The sequence below is a fragment of the Salmo salar genome, chromosome ssa14 (genome assembly GCF_905237065.1).
Source record: "Salmo salar chromosome ssa14, Ssal_v3.1, whole genome shotgun sequence".
Classification (NCBI taxonomy): Eukaryota; Metazoa; Chordata; class Actinopteri; order Salmoniformes; family Salmonidae; genus Salmo; species Salmo salar.
Window position 1 is genome coordinate 35,876,474 of NC_059455.1, and position 25,631 is coordinate 35,902,104.

Sequence of the window (25,631 nt, forward strand, 5' to 3'; positions counted from 1 at the left end):
ACAGAGTGACAGAATTTGAAAACGCATACCTTCCACCATGTCGTTTCCCAGGCCGGTAATATAACACGCCTCTCGCATGAATGGGAAGTTTTGTTCCCCCTGCCCTGTCTCAGAGAGAACGAGAGAAGAGAGAGGAGAGAGGAGAGAGAGAGAGAGACCTTTGCTCAGGCTCCCAGACCCATTCGCAGCCATGGCCGGGTGTTCAGAGAAAGAGCCCATCGCATTAGCGAGACCCGATGACCTGCAACAGTTTATGCCACCGGTAAGCAGCCTATATCATATATCTTTGCTTTAGTTTCTAAATAATAGAAACGTGTAAAGTGTGCCAGATAGACTACTCTCAGAAAACCTTGTTTGGACATTCCACGAAGACACCTGCTCATTCTGAGGGAGGTGTTGTGGTTGAACTGAACTTGTATAAACGCAACGCATTATAAATACTTTATGAACACTTTTTGAACTTTGTGTAGGTGGCATTCATATGTAAATGTTTAATGTGTTCACCGCAGGCATACACTGCTGTGGCCGTTAAACCGGCTGCAACCAGCCGCCTGCTGAAGACCGGGATTGTGGTCCTTATCGCCGGGGCAATTCTGCTGCTGTTCGGGGCTATCGGAACGTTTTACTTCTGGAACAACAGCGACAACCATGTAAGCATTTAAACATTAGTCCCTCTGACGATAGCGAGTTCAAGAGACATTTGGCCTTGAACCAGCCAGCGACTCTTGTTTTTCAAGAGTCAAGAGGGTAGCTGAATGAAAGCCTTGTATGTTTCTGAGACTGAGGGTCCTGCTGATGTACCGGGGTCGAGAGGTGTGAGCGAGGTAGGCTACTAGGCTACTTAAAAAAATTATGTTTTTAATCAATTTGGTAGCTTTAGGCCTACATGAGTTTAAATGCATTGCCTGAGCAAGAATAGCATACTCATTTTGTTAGGAATTTTTCAATGCGTTTAAATGTGTAGGCTTTGGGTGCAGGGTAGTGTCTGTCTGTGCCTGTTTTTCTTGCTGTTTCTAGGATGTGGATGGGGGAATGTAAACAAAGCTCACCCATTATGAACCTCCCCACAAGCCATATATAGAATCTACACCCCCCTTCTCTCTCTCACACACAGATAGTAAACGAAAACTAAAACTAAAATAAAAACTACAATTGGAAACCCATTTTGAAAACTGAAGCTAAAATAAAAATGAAAATATTATAAAAACTAAAACTATAATGAAACTATTATCTTTGATTGCAAAACGAACTAAAATAAACTGAACAAAAATATAAATGCAACATGAAACAATTTGAAAGATTTTACTGAGTTACAGTTCACATAAGGAAATCAGTCAATTTAAATAAATTCATTAGACCCTAATCTATGGATTTCACATGACTGAGCAGGGGTGCAGCCATGGGTGGGCCCACTGGGGAGCCAGGCCCGGCCAATCAGACAGATTTGTTCACACAAAAGGGCTTTATTACAGACAGAAATACAAACCCCCCCCAACCCCCCTCAGACGATCCCGCAGGTGAAGAAGCCGGATGTGGAGATCAAGGGCTGGCGTGGTTACACGTGAGTCCGGTTAGACTACTGCCAAATTCTCTAAAATTACATTGGAGGCAGTTTATGGTAGAGAAATTAACATTCAATTCTCTGGCAACAGCTCTGTTGGACATTCCTGCAGTCAGCATGTCAATTGCACGTTCCCTCAAGACATCTGTGGCATTGTGTTGTGTTACAAAACTACACATTTTAAAGTGACCTTTTATTGTCCCCAGCACTAGGTGCAACTTTGTAATGATCATGCTGTTTAATCAGCTCCTTGATATGTCACACCTGTCAGGTGTGTGGATTTATTGGCAAAGTAGAAATGCTCGCTAACAGGGAAGTAAACACATTTGTGCATAAAATTTGAGAGAAATAAGCTTTTTGTGCATATGGAACATTTCTGGGTTTTTTCAATTTCAGCTCATGAAACATGGGACCAACACTTTACATGTTGAGTTTATATATTTTTTGTTCAGTGTAAAATAAAATAAAATATAAATTATGTTTAGTTTGAGTTTTGTTCTTCTAAACTTCCAAAATCAAATGGGGTTTTCAAGCTGGTTTTTGAGTTTTTGAGCTTCTGAATCTGGCGGCTAAATGCTACCAGTAGATGCCAATGTTTCACATAGGCCTAGCTTGTGCATCGCTATCCCTAGCTATCACTACCTAACAGGGGAGAAATCAGTGGGCGAACACGGAGTGTGACTGGGCCAAGCTAGAACAACTTCTGAAGTTGCAGGAGCCGTTCGCATGCCACACTGACCAACTTCAGACTGACAGCCAGTTGCTGTCTGATGTGGTGACGTGCCTTCTAAACCTTGAGGCACAGTACCGGTCAACTACTGTTGCAAAACAGAACATCTTGTTTGGTTGAACAGAAACACACACAAGCTGCATCGCTGTGAACTGATAGAGTTGTGATGAAGTGTTGTATTGCTTGTGTTTTTGCTGTTGTTGTAGCTGTTTTTATTAACCCTATTGGAAGGGGTTACATGTGATACATGTTTAATATTACAAAACATAACATGTCAAATGTGCCATGACTTCATTTTTTTTTTTCACTCTCTCTTTCTGTCAGATAAAGGTAAAGGTACTTGATTACTCTTATATCTACTATTAAAGTTTCTAAAAAGCATTGGATTTGTGTAAACATGGGCAAGAGAGTTTCCTTCCATCATAATTCTTGCACCAGACTGGGTGCTTATCCTTTAAATCCAAGTCACATAAGATTGATTTATAATTTAAACATAACCAAATAAATCCATGTCCTGGCCATGAAGTTGTACAGAGTCCTCTACTGGCCAAAAACCTGTTAGCATGGGCAGCGCCATTGAGGATTTTTACCGTTTTGATTTAGACAACTGGGCGGGACTTCCAACTTCATTGACTGATCCCTCCAGATGACCCTGTTGGCATGACCTGATGACCCGGTTGGAGTCGTGACATCAGGATCGATCAGCCAATTAATTTTACTTGATAAGAAGAAAATGGACTATTTCAAGATGGAGAGGGCCTCAATGGCACTATGCATGCTCTCACAGAGGAATGGCAGCCGTTTTATAGGCTCCTGACCAATTGTGCTATTTTGTGTATTTCTTTTGCGCTGATCTTAACTTTTTTTAACATAATGTTTCCGCCGTCGTTTCCTATGACCGAAAACAGCTTCTGGACATCAGAACAGCTATCACTAAACTCAATTTGTACGAGGACTTCTGCTTCAATGATTTGGAGGTGAAAGAAGCCCTAATCTCCAACACTCGAAGAAGGCAAAGACAGTGCTATAGAGGTTGGCGCGAGGGCACAGTGATGAGCCTACATTCGGAGAATTACTAAATCGCCTCTAACCTCTGTTCTATTGACGTGTGCAATTGCTGGAGAATAAACTGGACGAGCTCCATTCGAGACTATCCCATCAACGAGACATTAAGAACTCAAATTCACTACGCTTCTCAGAGACATTGCTGAAAAAGGACATGGATAATATACATCTAGTTGGTTTTTCTATTCATCGGCAGGACAGAACGGCAGAGTCCAGTAAGATCAGGGGGGTGGTGTGTGTCTCTTTATTAACAACAGCTGGTGCGCAATCTCTAATATTAAGGGTGTCTCAAGGTTCTGCTCACCTAAGTTAGAATACCTTATGATAAGCTGTAGACCATACTATTTACCAAGAGAGTTTTCATCTGTATTTTTCGTAGCTGTCTATTTACCACCACAAACCGCTGCTGGCAGTAAGACCGCACTAAACGAGCTGTATAGAGCCATAAGCAAACAAGAAAATGCTCATCCATAAGCGGCGCTTCTAGTGGCCGGTGACTTTATTGCGGGAAAACTGAAATCGGTTTTACCTAATTTCTACCAGTATGTTACCTGAGCAACTAGAGAGATAAAAACATCTAGATCACCTTCATTCCACACACAAAGAGGCATACAAAGCTCTCCCCCACCCTCAATTTGGCAAATCGGACCATAACTCTATCCTCCTGATTCCTGCTTACAAGCAAAAACTCAAACAGGAAGTACCAGTGACGAGCTCAATACAGAAGTGGTCCGATGAAGCGGATACTACGCTACAGGAGTATTTTGCTAGCACAGACTTGAATATGTTCCGGGATTCATCTAAGGGCACATCAGTCACCGGCTTCATTAATAAGTGCATCAACGACGTTGTCCCCACAGTAACCATATGTACATATCCCAACCAGAATCCATGGATTAAAGGCAACATCCGCACTGAGCTAAAGGCTAGAGCTGCCTCTTTCATGAGCAGGACACTAATCTGGACACTTATAAGAAATCCCGCTACGCCGTCCGACGAACCATCAAACAGGCAAATCGTCAATACAGGACTAAGATCGAATCCTACTACACCAGCTCTGACGCTCGTGGGATGTGGTAGGGCTTGGAAACTATCACAGATTACAAAGGGAAACCCAGTCGAGAGCTGCCTAGTGACGTAAACCTACCAGCTGAGCTAAATGAAGAAGGGCGGGGGTATATGTTTCATGATTAACGGCTCATGGTGTAATTGTGATAACATACAGAAATTCAAGTCATTTTGTTCCCCTGATCTAGAATACCTCTCAATCAAATGCCGATCGTATTATCTCCCAAGATAATTTTCTTTGGTTATAGCCACAGCCGTGTATATCCCCCCTCAAGCTGATACCACGACAGCACTCAAAGAACTCTGCTAGGACTTTATGCAAACGAAACCACATATCCTGAGACTGCATTTATTGTAGCTGGGGATTTTAACAAAGCAAATTTTAGAAAAAGGCTGCCGAAGTTATATCAACATATCAACTGTAGTTCTTGCGCTGTTAAAACACTCAACCACTGTTACTCCAACTTCCGGGATGCCTACAAGGCCCTCCCATGCCCTCCTTTTGGCAAATCTGACCACGACTCCATTTTGCTCCTCCCTTCCTATAGGCATAAACTCAAACAGGAAGTACCCGTGCTAAGGTCTATTCAAATTGGTCTGACCAATTGGAATCTACGCTTCAAGATTTGACCACGCGGACTGGGATATGTTCTTGGAATAATATTTACGAATACACTGATTCGGTGACTGAGTTTATCAGGAAGTGTATAGGAGATTTTGTACACAATGTGACTATTAAAAGGAAAAGGAAAACCAGCCACGTCGCTGTCATTGACGTCTTGCTTCCAGACAAGCTAAACACCTTCTTTGCCCACTTTGAGGATAACACAGTGCCACCAACACGGCCCGTTACCAAGGACTGTGGGCTCTCCTTCTCCAAGGCCAATGTGAGTAAGACGTTTAAACGTGTTAACCCTCGCCAGGCTGCCGGCCCAGACGGCATCCCTAGCCGCGTCCTCAGAGGTTGCGCAGACCAGCTGGCTGTGTGTTTACGGACATATTCAATCTCTCCCTGTCCCAGTCTGCTGTCCCCACATGCTTCAAGATGGCCACCATTTTTCCTGTACCCAAGAAAACAAAGGTAACTGAACTAAATGACTATCGCACCGTAGCACTTCTGTATCACTTCTGTCATCATGAAGTGCTTTGAGAGACTAGTGAAGGATCATATCACCTCCAGCTTACCTGTCGCCCTAGACCCACTTTAATTTGCTTACCGCCCCAATAGATCCCCAGATGATGCAATCCCATCACACTGCACACTGTCCTATCCCACCTAGACAAGAGGAATGCATAAGTAAGAATGCTGTTCATTGACTATGGCTCAGCATTCAACACCATAGTGCCCTCCAAGCCTAGCATTAAGCTTGAGGCCCTGGGACTGAACCCCGCCCCGTGCAACTGGGTCTTGGACTTCCTGACAGGCCGCACCCAGGTGGTGATGGTATGAAACAACACCTTTTATCATCCTCAACACTGGGGCCTCACAAGGGTGTGTGCTCAGTCTCCTCCTGTACTCCCTGTTCAGCCATGACTGCGTGGCCAAGCACACCTCCCACTCAATCATCAAGTTTGCAGATGACACAACTGTAGTTGGGTTGATTACCAACAATGACGAGATAGCCTACAAGGAGAAGGTGAGGGCTCTGGGAGTGTGGTGCCAGGAAAATAACCTCTCACCCAACATCAATAAAACAAAGGAGATGATCGTGGACTTCAGGAAACAGCACCCCCCTATCCACATCGACGGGATCGCAGTGGAGAAGGTGGAAAGCTACAAGTTCCTCAGCGTACACATCACTGACAGACTGAAATGGTCCACTCACACAGACAGTGTGGTGAAGAAGGAGCAACAGCGCTTCTTCAACCTCAGGAGACTGAAGAAATGTGGCTTGTCACCTAAAACTCTCACAAACTTTTACAGATGCACAATTGAGAGCATCCTATCGGGCTGTATCACCACTTGATATGGTAACTGCACCACCCACAACCGCAGGGCTCTCCAGAGGGTGGTGCAGTCTGCCCAACGGATCATCGGGAGCAAACTACTTGCCCTGCAGGACACCTACAGCACCCGATGTCACAGGAAGGCCAAAAAGATCATTAAGGACAACAACCACTCAAGCCACTGCCTGTTCACCCCGCTGTCATCCAGAAGGCGAGGTCAGTACAGGTGCATTAAAGCTGGGACAGATAGACTGAAAAACAGCTTCTGTCTCAGACTGTTAAATAGCCAACACTAGCACATAGAGGCTGATGCCTACATACATAGACATGAAATCATTGGCCACTTTAATAAATGGAACACTAGTCACTTTAATAATGTCTACATATCTTGCATTACCCATTTCATATGTATATACTGTATCATACACTATTCTACTGTATCTTATTCTATGCTGCTTTGACATTGCTCGTCCATATATTTATATATTCTTAATTCCATTTCTTTACTTAGATTTGTGTGTATTGGGTATATGTTGTGTAGTTGTTAGATAGTTGTTAGATATCACTTGTTAGTGTCACGGTTGTCGTAGGGTAGAGACCAAGACGCAGCAGGAAAATATATACTCATCTTCTTTTATTTTAGGTGAAGAAGGAAAAACACATAACACGTATACAAAAACAAAACGAACTTGACAGTCTTGTCAGGCAAACAGCTAAACAAGAACAATCTCCCACAAAAACCCCATGAAAAACAAACTCCTAATTATAGGACCCTCAATCAGAGGCAACAATAACCAGCTGCCTCCAATTGAAGGTCCAACCCCAATTAACTGCACATAGAAATACAGTAGACTAGATAGAACATAGAAAATATACTAACATAGAACATAGACTAACAAACCCCGGACCACATAAACCAAACACCCCTCTACCTAAATACATAGCCCAAACCACATAAAACAAACACCCCCTGCCACGTCCTGACCAAACTATAATAACAAATAACCCCTATTACTGGTCAGGACGTGACAGTACCCCCCCCCCCAAGGCTGCAGACCCCGGACGCACCTCACACAAATAACCAAAAATAACCCCCAAAACAAAACTAAATCCCAAAACTAAAGGGAGGGAAGGGAGGGTGGCAGCCGTCACCGACGGCTCCTGTGCTACACCCCCCCTCCCAAACCTCCTACAGTGGAGGTGGCTTAGGCTCAGGCCTTAATCCCCTACCGGACCAAACCACCCCCACTGCATACCTCTGCCTGAGGCCAGTCACTGAAGACCCTGGACTGGGCTCTGGGAGCTCTGGACTGTAGGCCGTCTCACTCGGTTCCGGACAGTAGGCCGTCTCACTCGCTTCCGGGCAGTAGGCCGTCTCACTCGGTTCCGGGCAGTAGGCCGTCTCACTCAGTTCTGGACGAGGTACTGTTGCCGGACACTCTGGACGAGGTACTGTGGCCCGACACTCTGGACGAGGTACTGTGGCCGGACACTCTGGACGAGGTACTGTGGCCGGACACTCTGGACGAGGTACTGTGGCCGGACACTCTGGACGAGGTACTGTGGCCGGACACTCTGGACGAGGTACTGTGGCCGGACACTCTGGACGAGGTACTGTGGCCGGACACTCTGGACGAGGTACTGTGGCCGGACACTCTGGACGAGGTACTGTGGCCGGACACTCTGGACGAGGTACTGTGGCCGGACACTCTGGACTGGGACTGGGTTGACGCACTGGAAGCCTAATGCGTGGGGCTGGTAGTGGAGGTACCAGACTGGGGATACGCACCTCAAGGCTAGTGCGAGGAGCAGGAACAGGACGAGTTGGACTGGGCTGAACCACTGGAAGCCTGGTGCGTGGTGCTGGTTTAGGAGACGCCAGACTATGGATACGCACCTCAGGGTCAGCAAGAGAAGCAGGAACTGGATATACCGGGCCATGGGTAAGTACTGGAGGTCTGGAGCGCACCTCTTGTTGGGGGTGCTTCTCATGCTTCCCCATCGGTGCGTATAAAGCCTCATACCAGCGCCGCTCCGCCTTGGCTGCCTCTATCTCCTCCGGTGGGCGACGATATTCCCCAGCCTGGTGCCATGGTCCAGCCCCATCCAGAATTTCCTCCCATGTCCATGATTCCCGACAGTCCTTCTGTTGCTGCTTCCTCCGCTGCTTGGTCCGTGGTTGGTGGGAGATTCTGTCACGGTTGTCGTAGGGTAGAGACCAAGACGCAGCAGGAAAATATATACTCATCTTCTTTTATTTTAGGTGAAGAAGGAAAAACACGTAACACGTATACAAAAACAAAACGAACTTGACAGTCTTGTCAGGCAAACAGCTAAACAAGAACAATCTCCCACAAAAAACCCATGAAAAACAAACTCCTAATTATAGGACCCTCAATCAGAGGCAACAATAACCAGCTGCCTCCAATTGAAGGTCCAACCCCAATTAACTGCACATAGAAATACAGTAGACTAGATAGAACATAGAAAATATACTAACATAGAACATAGACTAACAAACCCCGGACCACATAAACCAAACACCCCTCTACCTAAATACATAGCCCAAACCACATAAAACAAACACCCCCTGCCACGTCCTGACCAAACTATAATAACAAATAACCCCTATTACTGGTCAGGACGTGACAGTTAGATATTACTGCACTGTCAGAGCTAGAGCACAAGCATTTCGCTACACCTGCAATAACATCTGCTAAACATGTGTATTTGACCAATAAAATTAGATTTGATTTGAAATACCTTCTATGCTCGCTTCGAGGCAAGCAACACTAAACCATGCGTGAGAGCTCCAGCTGTTCTGAATGACTGTGTGATTACGCTCTCCTTGGCCTATAGGAGTGAGACCTTTAAGCAGGTTAACATTTACAAGGCAGCAGATCCAGACGGACTACCGGGACACGTACTTCTGGCAAGCGCTGACCAGCTGGCAAGTGTCTTCACTGACATTTTCAACCTCTCTCTGACCCAGTCTGTAACACCTACATGTTTCAAGCAAACCACCATAGTTTCTGTGCCTAAGAACACCAAGGTAACCTGCCTAAATGACTACCGACCCGTAGAACTCACATCTGTAGCCATGAAGTGCTTTGAAAGGCTGGTCATGGCTCACATCAACACCATCATCCCAGAAACCCTGGACCCACTCCAATTCGCATACCACCCCAACAGATCCACAGATGACGCAATCTCTATTGCACTCCACACTGCCCTTTCCCACCTGGACAAAAGGAACAGCTACTGTTTATGAGAATGCTGTTCATTGACTACAGCTCAGCGTTCAACACCATAGTGCTCTCCAAGTTCATCACTAAGCTAAGGACCCTGGGACTAAACACCTCCCTGGACTTCCTGACAGGCCACCCCCAGCTGGTGAGGATAGGCTGCAACACATCCGCCACGCTGACCCTTAACACGGGGCCCCTCAGTGGTGCGTGCTCAGTCCCCTCCTGTACTCCCTGTTCACCAATGACGGTTGGCCGCGCACGACTCCAACACCATCATTAAGTGTGCCGACGACACAACGGTGGTATGCCTGATCACTGATGAGACAGCCTATAGGGAGGAGATCAGAGTCCTGGCATTGTAGTGCCAGGACAACAACCTCTGCCTCAACGTGGGCAAAATGAAAGAGCTTATTGTGGACTACAGGAAACGGAGGGTCGAACATGCCCCTTTCATTTTGATGGGGCTATAGTGGATCGGGTCGAAAGCTTCAAGTTCCTCAGTGTCCACATCCCTAAAGACCTATCATGGTCCGAACACACCAACACAATCGTGAAGAGGGCATTACAACCCCTCTTCCCCCTCAGTAGGCTGAAAAGATTTGGCATGGGCCCTCAGATCCTCAAAACGATCTATAGCTGCACCATTTAGAGAATCTTCACTGGCTGCATCACCGCTTGGTATGGCAACTACTCTGCATGCGACCGCAAAGCGCAACAGAGAGTAGTGCATACGGCCCGTATCATCACTGGCGGTACCAGAGCGCCAAGTCTGGGACCAAAAGGCACCTGAACAGCTTCTACCCCCAAGCACACACACTACATACACTCACACGCACAAATACACACACACATGCATATTGACGCCACACACACACACACAGACACACTTTCACACTTCACATACGCTGCTGCTACTCTATTACATATCCCGATTAGGGTTGAATGGCGGGAACCCGGTTATCGAGATTTACAGGGATTTACCACCCAAAACCTCCCCCTTAAGTAACTGCGAGAAACCGGTAAATTACAATAAATGATTTATATGAACAGCATGGAGGGAAATGGACTGTTAAATTATATGTGATGTCTAAATCTGGCTTCTCTACAGCCTCTGCATGATGAATCAATGCTCAGGGTGGGGACAGACAGCCCATCTCAGTATGGAGCGCAGTTCACAATGTATTGTAGACCTACTTATCATCTCATCATGGTAACTTTTGTTCTTGTGACAGGTAGGCTTGCATTTGCTGCAGCATAGTCTATGCTACGGTAATATAAAGACCGAATTTACCCATCTCCATCTGGTTTTCAGGGCTCACCTTGTTTTTTTTATTGTAAAGATGTTTTTATTTATTTCAGAGTCAGAGTTTTACAATCAAATATGGTTGTTTTAAATCAGTGCACACGCGAGCACTCTCTCACAGTCTTTCTCTCTCTCCATCAACTACATTCAAATTGATTCCAAAATAGATAATCCTGTTCTAGATTGATATATACATGTCCTAGCCTTCGTCTTTCAAGAAATATATTCAATGCTGTATTAGCCTTATGTTTAGCTAATCAATGATGGGTGATGCATAATAAGCTTCTAACTTATAAGCTCTGTCTCTTGGGAATACGTACCTCCGCTGCCCTCTCTCCTTAAAAAAATGCTCCGTAGGTCTTGGAGTCGCAGGCAGGAAAAGCTAGACTAGAATAGCTTGTCGGACATCATTTTTTTCCGCATTTCTTATACCAATAGACTATTTGAAGAGGGATGCAAGCTCTTTTTTGCTGAAAGTTAAATACAGCAGCCAATAGAACTCACGGGTAGTTTCAAAGAAGAGTGAACGTGCGATGGCGGTAGGCAATAGAGCCCCACAGTGGAGGTGTCATAATAACTATAAAACCTTTTGTTTTATTGTGGAGACATAAAAACTATGAAATAACACATATGGAATAATGTAGTAACCAAAAAGTGTTAAACAAATCATAGTATATTTTTAATTTGAAATTCTTCAAAGTAGCCACCCTTTGCCTTCATGACAGCTTTGCACACTCTTGGCATTCTCTTAACCAGCTTCATGAGGAATGCTTTTCCAACTGTCTTGAAGGAGTTCCAACATATGCTGAGCACTTGTGGGCTGCTTTTCCTTCACTCTTCACTCCAACTATAGGCCAAAAACACATGCATGTCTCCTAGTCTCCCACGCCTAGGCTACCTTCTATCCCTAACACTAAATAATATAAAAATAAAATAGAAAGATTTTTATCAAACTGAAACTAAATAAAAACTAGTAAATCAAGTCTGAAAACTAACTTCAACTAAACTAAATGCTAAAAACGAATAGAAAAAAAAACATATTAAATCTCAAAACAATGGTCACCTCGCACAACCTCGCACAAAACTATGATTCCTTCTCCATCGCTCCTTCTTACAGGTATGAAAACATTCACAGTGTGTGTGTGTGTGTGTGTGTGTGTGTGTGTGTGTGTGTGTGTGTGTGTGTGTGTGGTAGGTCTACAACGTCCACTACAGCATGAGAATTAACGGTAAGGTGGAGGAGGGCTCTATGGAGATTGATGGTACCAACAACATAGAGAGATTCCGCACCAGCAGCGGAAATGGCGAGGCAGTGGAGGTCCACGACTTCCAGGTTGTAAGTTTGAAAGAACAACAGCAATGACAACAACAACAACAACAACAATTCCAATGGTACATTGAAGTAATTATGTAACATGTGGAATGCACATTGCTCATTCAATTTTAAATGCTTTTGTTATAATCCATTTGCTCTTTTCAATCTCTCTCTCTCCAGGGTATAACTGGTGTCCGTTTCGCTGGAGGAGAGAAGTGTTACATTAAGACCCAGGTCAAAGCTCACCTGCCTGATGTGAAAACTCTCAACAAAGACTCACTTCTGTTCGACCTGGTAGGAATGACCTCAGCTCTCTTACTGCCTCTCCCTATCCAGTCTCCCTCTCCCTCTGTCCACAGGCATAACACAGTTTCTCTGGGGCCCCTGGCAAGGTCACCGTTTGTTTTAGCTAATGGATAAATGTTTATTGGTAGGCCTATTTGGTCGTCATTTTCTCAGGTTAAGCCTAACATTTCACGAAGCTATACACGGTGTCACAATGCTAATTTATTTTTACTTCTGGCTTGTGGCAATAATATAATTCAGTCATTAAAGTTCGAAATTCAAACAATGCAGATTGTCAAATTAATTTCTGATACAACAGAATACTAATCAGCTAGCAATTGATATTTTTTAAAATACAGCTGAATATATAGGCTACCTGAACCTTCATGACATGAGCTGTCCTCGCCTTCTCACAGCTTGGATAGAAAGTAAAACCAGTCTATTAATGTAAAAAAAATACTGTCAGTCCACCATCAAAACACTAGCTTAGTAGGGATTGTTTCATTATGAAGTGTACTATCTATAGCTACTGTACCAGTCCAAAGTCTGGATACACCTTCTCATTCAAAGGTTTTTATTTTTTACTATTTTCTACATTGTAGAATAAAAAAACAATTGGGTTAGTTTCTCAATTGGGTTGTGGTCGGGTGATTATGGAGGCCAGGTCATCTGATGCAGCACTCCATCACTCTCCTTCTTGGTAAAATAACCCTTACACAGCCTGGAGGTGTGTTGGGTCATTGTCCTGTTGAAAAACAAATGATAGTCCCACTAACCCCAAACCAGATGGGATGGAGTATCCCACTAACCCCAAACCAGATGGGATGGTGTATCCCACTGACCCCAAACCAGATGGGATGGTGTATCCCACTAACCCCAAACCAGATGGGATGGTGTATCCCACTAACCCCAAACCAGATGGGATGGAGTATCCCACTAACCCCAAACCAGATGGGATGGTGTATCCCACTGACCCCAAACCAGATGAGATGGTGTATCCCACTAACCCCAAACCAGATGGGATGGAGTATCCCACTAACCCCAAACCAGATGGGATGGTGTATCCCACTGACCCCAAACCAGATGGGATGGTGTATCCCACTAACCCCAAACCAGATGGGATGGCGTATCCCACTAACCCCAAACCAGATGGGATGGCGTATCCCACTAACCCCAAACCAGATGGGATGGCGTATCCCACTAACCCCAAACCAGATGGGATGGCGTATCCCACTAAACCCAAACCAGATGGGATGGCGTATCCCACTAACCCCAAACCAGATGGGATGGCGTATCCCACTAACCCCAAACCAGATGGGATGGCGCATCGCTGCAGAATGCTGTGGTAGCCATGCTGGTTAAGTGTGCCTTGAATTATAAATACATCACGACAGTGTCACCAGCAAAGCACCATCACACCTCCTCCTCCATGCTTCATGGTGAGAACCACACATGCAGAGATCATTCGTTCACCTACTCTGCATCTCGCAAAGACACAGCGGTTGGAACCAAAAATCTCATTTGGACTCATCAGACCAAAGGACAGATTTCCACCGGTCTAATGTCCATTGCTCGTGTTTCTTGGCCCAATCATGTCTCTTCTTCTTACTGGTGTCCTTTAGTAGTGGTTTCTTTGCAGCAATTTGATCATGAAGGCCTGATTCACGCTGTCTCCTCAGAACAGTTAATGTTGAGATGTGTCTTTTACTTGAACTTTGTGAAGCATTTATTTGGGCTGCAATTTCTGAGGCTGGTAATTCTAATGAACTTATCCTCTGCAGCAGAGGTAACTCTGGGTCTTCCTTTCCTGTGGCGGTCCTCATGAGAGCCAATATCATTATAGCGCTTTATGTTTTTTGCGACTACATTTCAAGAAACTTTAAAAGCTCTTGAAATTTTCCGGATTGACTGACCTTCATGTCTTAAAGTAATGATGGACTGTCATTTCTCTTTGCTTATTTGAGCTGTTCTTGCCATAATATGGCCTTGGTCTTTTACCAAATAGGGCTATCTTCTGTATACCACCCCTACCTTGTCACTTCACAACTGATTGGCTCAAACACATTAAGAAGGAAAGAAATTCCATAAATTAACTTTTAACAAGGCACACCTGTTAATTGAAATGCATTCCAGATGGCTACCTCATGAAGCTGGTTGAGAGAATGCCAAGAGTGTGCAAAGCTGTCATCAATGCAAAAGGTGGCTACATTGAAGAATCTCAAATATAAAATATATTTGATTTGTCCATATGTGTTCCATATGTTATTTCATAGTTTTGATGTCTTCACTATTTTTCTACAATGTAGAAAATAGTAAAAAAATTAAGAAAAACCCTGAAATGAGTAGGTGTGTCCAAACTGTTGACTGGTACTGTATAATACCGTCTTTAGAGTCTTTAGCTGCGATTTAGGTGCTATTTATAATATTTTTATAAAAATTAAACATCAAATAGCCTAACAATGAGGAAGAAAGTAGTTGGCTTGAGGATAAATTCAGCTACTATTTATTGTTTCACTAATAGCCTACACAAATGGACTGCAATATTCAAGGTAAATTAAATGAGGCCTAAAACAAATTAAATCCAACTTGAGACTCCCTTGGTCTCCTGAAGTACTCCTTTTTTGTGTGCAAATGTTTTCACCACGGCCTGTAGGTCCAAGTTGCGGTCCGACTGTTTTCTATACTGGGTATTGCCAACCCAGACAGTCTTTCCTGAGACATTGTGAATTATATGTCCATTGCGCTGCACACAATTTAAACTTATTTTTGAATGATGCATGCCAAGATATACCAGAGATAAGGGACTGTTGATATTCCTCAACCTCAATCGTCAATTCATCAGTAAGAACGAAAATCAAACCACTTTATTTGTTCAAGCCCTCAAGAACGATTGTCTGCAAAATATGACAACCTGTTTGTATCTGCTGATTTATTGTCTGTCCAATATCCAGACGACCTGACCCCAGAGCTTCCTATTCAGTTAATCTTGTTCCGTAACGTGTTGAGGCCAGCAATTAAGGAGAATGAGAAATGCAATTAAAGATATTGCAGAACTGCTTTAATTTAAGCACTCCTCCCTTCTGCCTAGTTTCCCTTATGTTGCTATGGCAATCAAGCTGTTTTTACCATCCCTGTAACTGTCGTTTCTGCAGAGAGCTCGCTCTCTAAACTAAAACTCATAAAGAACTACATAAGAAGCATTAGGCTCTCTGTCTCATATGAACTTTAGAACACCTGATTAAGCTCCACTCATTGCACTGTCACCATCGTAGCCTTGACCACGACATTTGTTCATGGATATCCCCCTTATACTTTCAATCAGCTTAATTGTTTATTTTTCAAGGCCCGAGGAACTTTTTCAGTCACATTCCTGAAGCCCAAGAAACAAACACTTAGCTTCCTGGTACATATGGAAATCAAAAAAGGTATATGAATAAATGTATTTTTAGAAGGTTACTGTCAAAATGATTTATTACATTAAAAAAAGAAATAGACATTGATGACAGGCACATGGGCCCGCAGAGCTCATGGGCCCCTCAGCCTTGTTGGGCCTGTGGGTGTGTCCGGTACGCCAGTGCCTCTGTCTCTCTATCTCTCTCTCTCTCTTTCCGTTTCTCCCTCCCTCTCTTTCTCTCACTCTAACACTTGCGTGCTACTTCACTCATCACCTTCCTCTGTGTGTCTCCGTCTGTCTAAAGGTGAAGGTATCAGGTCAGAGAAGTTCTGGGTTACCTATCTGACCACGACACACACCTATCAACTGTCAGACACGGTTAACATTGGCTGAGGGTTGGGGGGCGGGGTAGGTATAGGGACAGGTAATTTAAGCGATTACAGGACAGATCTAAGATGAACTGAGTGGTTGACTCTGGCTGGGTTAGCTGTGTGTGGATGTGTCTGCCGTGGCGGTGTGTGTGTGGTTAGTTGGCCTGGATGTGTTTAGCCTGAGGGCTTGTAAAGGGAAAGGAAGAGATTGTAGTAGATTGGCATCCAGACCCAAACATGAGCTCTCTCTCTGGCCTGGAGGGGCTCTTCTGCCACAAACTATATCCAAACAAGACCTGTGATCTGGCCTCACCTGACACAAGGAACTCCCCACCCCCTATGCCCCAAGTCATGTGTTATAGCCCTGACTGTCATGTTGTCCATTTCTCTCAGAGTGAAGCTAGTTTAGAAGAATTTGATGGTGAACATCTATCTATTCATGTTCCTCTATACTGGTGTTGTTTTTTCCCCTTAATGTAGCAACTTAATGAACAGCCAGAGAAGGTCATGAGCCAGTAACCCTGCAGTCAGGAGAAGGACATAAAGTTCCAGCTCACATACAAGGAGACTAACATACAAGGAGGATAACATACAAGGAGACTAACATACAAGGTGGCTAACATACAAGGAGACTAACAGACAAGGAGGATAACATACAAGGACGCTAACAAACAAGGAGACTAACATACAAGGAGGCTAACATACAAGGAGACTAACATACAAGGTGGCTAACATACAAGGAGACTAACATACAAGGAGGCTAACATACAAGGAGGCTAACATACAAGGAGGCTAACATACAAGGAGGCTTTAAAGTACTGTTAGCAGCTGTCAAGTTATCAGAGAGCTAGTGGCAGGATGTTGGGGGGGTGGACTGTGAGCTGTGGAGCCTCACACACACACACGCACACTCGTACACTAGTGCTGAAAGACTGATGCTTTTTGAGGTCTGTTTGGTTTTGGTTTGATTATTGAAAAAATAATCACGTTTTTCAATTTTGGTTTCGATCATTTCAAAAAAACATTTAATGCACTACTCATTATTTGGGTTGAGTGCTGTAACAACACAGAATAAAACCATTAGTAAAAGTCCCATGATGGTAGTGACTGCCCATTACTGCTTATCTCTTATTAGCCATCATTTATTCACATTACTTTAATAAAATAGTTCAGTTGTTGTGTATTTTACTTTGGTTTTATTTGATTACTTTATTATTTAATTCCACGTCATCTTCTCATCTCTCTGTCTGACAAAATCACTATTTTAGTAGATCTTCAAAGTAAATAAGGCATACCTTTATGACTGCTGAATATAACTATCGATCACTAAGATCATGTATTTTCAGGTAGAGATACCTCGCAAAGCAACTGCTCTCTATCCCTCTCCGATCCTGCCGTTTTCTGTCTATTTTACATAGCAGGTGTAAAAGAAACACAGACCGGACAAGTAGGCGCGCAAGGGATTATGGTCATTGTAGTTAATTACCATGTTTTCTGCGCTAAAATATGAAGAATATTGTCCTGTTGGAAACTACAACTCCCTACTACATCGCACAGTTCGGGCTTGAACGGATTTATCTCTAGAGAAACGGCTGCAATGTGCGTAATGAGCTCACGGAAAAAAACTGAATTCAAATAATTTAGTCATTAGTTGTTTAAAAAGTGGAAAATATAAATTTCGGTAAATCGCTCAGCACTATACACACGTGTACACACACACACACACACACTGGCACATGCCTCTCAGAGAGAAGGATTGCTTTTGCTTGTGAGTCATGTTTTCACACTCTCGCTCTCTGGCCAAACTGGGACGAGGTGGGTTGGATCGACACACTGATCTTAACAACATCTGAACAAGCCTGTCAAGCTGTCACAGTGCTGCAAGTTGTGTTTGTGTGTGTTTCTCTCTGTGTGTGTGTGTGTGTGTGTGTGTGTTTGTGAGTGTGTGTGTGTAAGCTGTCCGTGTGCCGAAATGAGGCCGTCTGATTATTTAAATCAGTTAGCACTGCATATGCACCATGCACACATCATTAAACATCATGCAGGGCTGTTCTCTCTCTCTCTCTCTCACACACACACACACACACACACACACACACACACACACACACACACACACACACACACACACACACACACACACACACACACACACACACACACACACAGTACATGACCCTCTGCCTTGTAAACAGCCATTTATTTATTCTGCGGTGTGCCAAACTTTGTGTGTGTGTTCGACTCAGATAGGGAGATGTGGTTATAATAGTAGCTGCAGGCTGGTCATCTGCTGTAATTTAGAGTGATGGGAAATATGGGTCAGATAAACTCTTATCAGTCTCGCGGGGGTGACACACAAACACACACACACACACACACACACACACACACACACACACACACACACACACACACACTGGGTCAGATAAACTCTTATCGGTCCTGCAGTGGAGGACCCTTGCTGTTGTTTGTCCCCCAAGCTAATAATTTAAAATGAAAAAGTTATCTGTTGGGTTAGATGATAACATTCCCCTGACTATCTAATAACTATCTAATACCTGTTTAATACCTGTTTAATACCTGTTTAGTAACTAGCAACACATATCTATTACTCTAATAATACAATGTTACTACCATGTTATTAGTGAAGGCTGTGTGTCTGTGTCTGTCTGCGTGTGTGTGTGTGTCTGTCTGTCTATGTCTGTCTGTGTCTGTGTGTGTGTGTGTGTGTGTGTTTTGATCTAGAAATCAGATGATATACTTTTTAAAATGTAGGTCAAGTTTTTCTGTCAGCTTGTAGACTTAATGCAAATGTTTCCTGACATTGTTTGAGCACCTAAATACTGGAGAGAACCTGAAGGTTTTTTCATCAACAGAAGAGCTACTGGGTCATTACACGAGATGAGTGCCTTTGCGTTCCTTTGATATTTTAAGTAGAAACTGTGCACCAATATTAAATATCAAAAGCCTGCAATATTAAATTAGGTTGCCTTTGGAGAATTCAATAAATCAGATTTTTAATATAATAATAATTTATTAAATGTCTAAATTGCTTTTCATAACAATCTGAAAGCTCTTCAAAAGCAAAAAACAAACAAGCAATACATCATGAGTTCACTAGCTATAGTTAGGTCAACCAGTACATCATGAGTTCTCTCCACTGGCTTCCAGTTGAAGCTCGCATCCGCTACAAGACCATGGTGATTGCCTACGGAGCTGTGAAGGGAACGGCACCTCCATACCTTCAGGCTCTGATCAGGCCCTACACCCAAACAAGGGCACTGCGTTCATCCACCACTGGCCTGCTGGCCCCCCTACCTCTGAGGAAGCACAGTTCCCGCTCAGCCCAGTCAAAACTGTTCGCTGCTCTGGCACCCCAATGGTGGAACAAGCTCCCTCACGACGCCAGGACAGCGGAGTCAATCACCACCTTCCGGAGACACCTGAAACCCCACCTCTTTAAGGAATACCTAGGATAGGATAAAGTAATCCTTCTACCCCCCCCCCCTTAAAAGATTTAGATGCACTATTGTAAAGTGGTTGTTCCACTGGATATCATAAGGTGAATGCACCATTTTGTAAGTCGCTCTGGATAAGAGCGTCTGCTAAATGACTTAAATGTAAATGTAAATGACTTCACTAGCTATAGTTAGGTCAACCAGTACATCATGAGTTCACTAGCTATAGTTAGGTCAACCAGTAGAGAAAAAGTCATTGTGTGCATGCATCCTCCAAAGATGGAGAGGGACAGTTCATGGCTTGATCAGAGGAAGGTGGTCAGGGAAATGGTTGATGAAGGGTCTGGTGACGATTATGTAGAGGGCTACTCTGGGAACCAGCCTGAGTCATGTAGCTACTGGTCTTCTCCTTCGCAATGCATGGCACCCACTTGGCTGATGCCTCAGCAGCTCTGGGTGCCAGAAAGCTCACCACACAGTTATGACTAAAGGCTTGCTCCGTCAACCCTGTGTCACTTCTATCAAGATTTTAACCCACTTAGTCGCACATTTTATCCAAGTCTAAATTGTAAAGCCCTACTTATTTTGTTGCTTTGACAAAGTTACTTCTGAAGATTATTATTTACGTCTGTCCCTCATTTTAAGGTCAACCCTGTTATGTGAACTGAACTCTCATTTTAATATGGTGAAACTATTCCTTAGGAAAAAAAACATTGACCATCTAATAGTCAAATCCTAGAGTTAAAGAATGTGAGCTGGTTTTACTATTTTGGGTAATTTTCTGGTGTTTTGTGGTGGAAAACTAAGCAGGTCGAGCATAACACGTCAACCCTGTTACCCATAGATAGACAGACTAGAAATGTTTTTGCCACTCCCTGTTGCAGACAACAAGCTTCCATTCCCCCTGTCACAAAGAGATTTATGACTGATTTTAGAAGAAATCATCAAGCCTGTTATGGTCAACCCTGTTACTTTATTTGGCACTTATATTTTTTACGTCATGAAATTGGAAAATGTGCTGTTTATTAAGTTGAAGATGTGCTCTTTATGACAGAATGTTAAAATGAGGTGAAATCAAAATTAAATTGACCAAGTCACCGAGTTGGTGGAACAACTCTGTATTTTCTACTCAGTTCTACCTCAGGGCTTCATAAAGTACCTCATAAAGTACCTTTGTTAGATAAATCTAACATCTATCTAACGAACACTAGGTCAGAAACTATATATTTACAAAAAGCATGAGGGATTTCCCTGTTTTAATATGTACTTTGTTATTGGTTTCATTAAGAAAACATGCAAAATATTTAAACAGAAAAGGGGGAACGAGCAAACTACATCAAAACAAGAGCCCGTGTCTGTCTGTCTGTCAACTTTTTATAGTCGAGAGCTACTTATATGATTTACATTTCAATGTTTATCGTGTATTTATACCCCCCCCCGTCTTTCTCACTCCAGGAGGATGAGGTGATGCCTGCTAAATTTGAGGAACAGTCACGGATCTGGGTGGCAGCTGACATGCCCCTCTCTGACCCTGCCTTCCTCAGCGCCAAGATCCGTGATTTGTGTGGAGACCTGCCAATCTTCTGGCTCCGCCCCACCTATACCAACAGTACCCAATCAGCCCTTTATATTATCACAGAACAACAATAAGTTATGAAAGTGACTCCAAGCAATGGACATAGCAACATGATGCACTGGAGATATGCAAAACAGTACAATTAGTAGTTTTTTTGCAATTAGTATTAGCAATGTAGGTGTGCTGCCTTCAAAAGTGGCTCCAATAATGACCAGATGTCAAATTATGTTGTGTTGGCTTCCATAGTGTATTGACTGTCTCTGTGCTCTCCCCAGGTGGGCAGAGGAAGAGGAGGGTGGCCCCTCATCAGCGTCGCCAGGCACCCGGGGCAGAGGAGGAAGTGGACCCGGAAGCAGAATTTAACCCCGAGAACCCCTATCATGTGAGTCTCCCCGACCAATCAGTCAGTATGCTGTGTTACTCGAGATTCCCGCAGCAGAGCGCTAATATTTGGCCTTCATTGACAGTGTTGGCTGTGTCACCACTGGGCCTATTCTAACAGCCAGACCACATCCTCTCTTAGATATATAATGTTATGTTCACACGCTTATGTCAACAGTTGAGTGTCTGACAAATGGTTTCTGTCCTGGTCCCGTCTCTCTCCCAGCATGCACAGCTGTGTGAGCAGGAGCAGATGTTGGGGTCACAATGTCACCCCGACCGTGTGTGATTATGTGAGTGAGCCTGTCACTCAGAGCGTGTGTGTGTGTTTGCCTGTCACGCCGAGTCTGTCTGCACCTCATGAACTCCTTTAGAATACCAAACTAAAGTCCCATTGAGCCTTTCAGGAGTGTAAATTGCTCCCCTCCTGCCCCTCTGTCCATGTGTAGACCCCCAGACTTCCCCTAATCCTCACCGCTCCTCCTTCTCCTTCCCGAGAGAAACAGACATCCCCAGACTCCCACAGACACAGAACCAGACTGTTTGCATTTTAGATAAATCATTGAATGAGAAATATAATTCTACACAGAAACACATTATACATTTATACACATACATTAATGGCTTTAGAGAATAGTTATAAAATGTGGCTATTATCAGTATTTCACTCTGACTCTTACTCCCTTTCTGTCTCCCTCTATCCTCCTACTTCTCCCCTCTATCTGCCTTTCCTCCCCTTCTGTCCCTCTCACTCAACATAAAGCGTGGCCTGGATGGCGATGAGGGCACCATGACCTTTGACCCCATGCTGGACCACCAGGGCGTGTGCTGTACGGAGTGCCGGAGGAGCCACACCCAGTGCCAGAGGATCTGTGAGCCCCTGGGCGGGTTCCAACCCTGGCCCTACCACTACCGCGGGTGCAGGGTAGCCTGCAGAGTCATCATGCCCTGCCATTGGTGGGTGGGACGCATCCTGGGCATCCTCTAAACACCCCTCAACCAGCCCTGGACTAGTAGAGTCCAGAGAGAAGGAGAGGCGGATAGAGAAGAGGGTAGGGGGATTTGGGTAAGGGAGAGGGAAAAAACAAATAATTCAAGGATATTCAGTTTTCCATCATAATATCTGCTATAACACAGACTACAATACCATATGACATACAGTACATGTATGCTCATACAATACTCTAGAAAAGAGTAATCTTTCATACCACATACCCGTGATAACAAAATCATCCTGTCTGATCTTGTCACCTTAAACGAAACATATCAAAGTAACATCAGTACAGATTTTATATCAATTATATATAATATGATCTGTGATAGTTATGATTTGTGGAAACTTGTATGTAAAGATCTAACACCTTTCCTTTTAGCTTTCTGATGTAAATAAATGTAAAAAGTATTCTGTAGGCTGAAATATGAGTTGGAGGACTAGACTGTATGTCAGCTGTGCATGCCTTTAGGTATTCATCATGCTAGTGAGAAATGTTTCTGTCCTAACTATTTCCTAACCGTTTCTCCAGAAGTAGGGCCTACTAACAAAATGTGATGTTTGCTTTGTATTTCTCCTCAAAAGTAACTGTATTTCCCATCAGCATTAAATAATTATTTCAAAGTGCAATTTCAATGAATAAACCTTTTTTTAAGTAAACATATATAATACATTTTTGCCATTCTTATTGCATAGCAACACATTACTTCAGTAATGTACTGTCCTCAATACATAAGCGGCCCTTCAAACTGTATGTTGCAAATGAGTCTGTACTGTATGGGTCAACAGCAGAGATGAATGCTACCGTACACACAGCATGCATGCAGCCAAACACACTGGAGTTAATGTGTAAAATATACTAGTTGATCCATAAGGTGAAAACTTTGAGAGCAGCAGAGAGTTTCAGAGATCTAGAAAGCTTTAATGTCCGAGTTCCAGTTCTAGAAGTTTTTAATGAGACTAAAGACTGCAGCCATCATGATGAGATCTTACCCACGATGCAAAGTGCTTAACTCCTTTTGATGTTAGTAGAGCAGCTTCAGGCAGGGGGCTGTGTGTGTGCGTGAGATGCGGTTAAAGAGTTTTAACCAAAGCCATTTGATCGCCACGACACCTGAAACAATGTGCAATGAATTTAACACTTAACTCAGTGAGGAAGGGAATGGGTGTGTGTATTTTTCACTTAACTCAGTGTGAGGGCTGATGATGCAGTTCGATCCATATTAATGCCCCTGCACTTAACGCAACGCCCACTCAAAGCAGAGAGCAGCAGAACGTAGTGTGTGAGGATGAGGTCTACTCCCTCTAATATAGTACATTAGATCAGTACAGGATTGGGTGTGTTGGTATTGGTGATTGACGATGCTAGCTTTCTTTTGGGCCACCTTCAGTAGCCAAACGTTGCAGATCAAATCTGCTCTATTCGTGGCATTTTATTCCTTTGTTGTACATAACATATGTTTATCTGAACTTTTAAAATTCGTTGTCCTTCTGAATACGCCCCAGGTCTCTTAGACAACATTACACACAGTGAAACAAAGAACTGTGATCCAGAAACAAAATAATGTAATTACATTGAAGTTTGAATCACATTGAGGAAAAGGAAATTCAAATCCGACTTCCATTGCATGACTGTATTGCTGCTGATGTGGAAAAAGATTCTAGAATTCTTATAGAAGTATATAAAAAAAATCAAAACAATTCACATATTTTGTATTCTTTCCAAGTGGCAAATGGGATGGCATAAACGCCCCTAACCTCCCAGCCACCCCGGATAAAGAAAGGCTCTAAACACAAGAACAGCCACAAGAGGTGAAAAGGGTTTCCCAACCTTTCAGTCCAGGAATCAAGTTCAACCCTACACTACCTTTACCCAAGTTGGCCATTCAGATGATTCCCAGTTTTTCTATTATATATATATATATATACTGCTCAAAAAAATAAAGGGAACACTTAAACAACACATCCTAGATCTGAATGAAAGAAGTAATCTTATTAAATACTTTTTTCTTTACATAGTTGAATGTGCTGACAACAAAATCACACAAAAATAATCAATGGAAATCCAATTTAACCCATGGAGGTCTGGATTTGGAGTCACACTCAAAATTAAAGTGGAAAACCACACTACAGGCTGATCCAACTTTGATGTAATGTCCTTAAAACAAGTCAAAATGAGGTTCAGTAGTGTGTGTGGCCTCCATGTGCCTGTATGACCTCCCTACAACGCCTGGGCATGCTCCTGATGAGGTGGCGGATGGTCTCCTGAGGGATCTCCTCCCAGACCTGGACTAAAGCATCCGCCAACTCCTGGACAGTCTGTGGTGCAACGTGGCGTTGGTGGATGTAGCGAGACATGATGTCCCAGATGTGCTCAATTGGATTCAGGTCTGGGGAACGGGCGGGCCAGTCCATAGCATCAATGCCTTCCTCTTGCAGGAACTGCTGACACACTCCAGCCACATGAGGTCTAGCATTGTCTTGCATTAGGAGGAACCCAGGGCCAACCGCACCAGCATATGGTCTCACAAGGGGTCTGAGGATCTCATCTCGGTACCTAATGGCAGTCAGGCTACCTCTGGCGAGCCCATGGAGGGCTGTGTGGCCCCCCAAAGAAATGCCACCCCACACCATGACTGACCCACCGCCAAACCGGTCATGCTGGAGGATGTTGCGGGCAGCAGAACGTTCTCCACGGCGTCTCCAGACTCTGTCACGTCTGTCACGTGCTCAGTGTGAACCTGCTTTCATCTGTGAAGAGCACAGGGCGCCAGTGGCGAATTTGCCAATCTTGGTGTTCTCTGGCAAATGCCAAACGTCCTGCACGTGGATGTCGAGCCCTCATACCACCCTCATGGAGTCTGTTTCTGACCGTTTGAGCAGACACATGCACGTTTGTGGCCTGCTGGAGGTCATTTTGCAGGGGTCTGGCAGTGCT

General features: G+C 43.8%; 1 protein-coding gene across 2 annotated transcripts; it reads left to right on the forward strand.

The window, feature by feature from the left end:
• LOC106569467 (leukocyte cell-derived chemotaxin 1) lies at positions 1–23,357 on the forward strand. Of its 2 annotated transcripts, none has more exons than XM_014140842.2 (7): positions 1–262; positions 510–650; positions 12,118–12,258; positions 12,418–12,531; positions 21,201–21,354; positions 21,597–21,703; positions 22,466–23,357. In XM_014140842.2, the coding sequence occupies exons 1-7, from the start codon at positions 77–79 to the stop codon at positions 22,688–22,690; spliced, it is 1,068 nt and encodes a 355-aa protein (XP_013996317.2). In that variant the 5' UTR covers positions 1–76; the 3' UTR covers positions 22,691–23,357. The 2 variants fall into 2 exon arrangements, with proteins under 2 accessions (XP_013996317.2, XP_013996318.2); XM_014140843.2 differs by lacking the exon at positions 22,466–23,357 and adding an exon at positions 21,929–22,019.
• Positions 23,358–25,631: the final 2,274 nt, after the last annotated feature.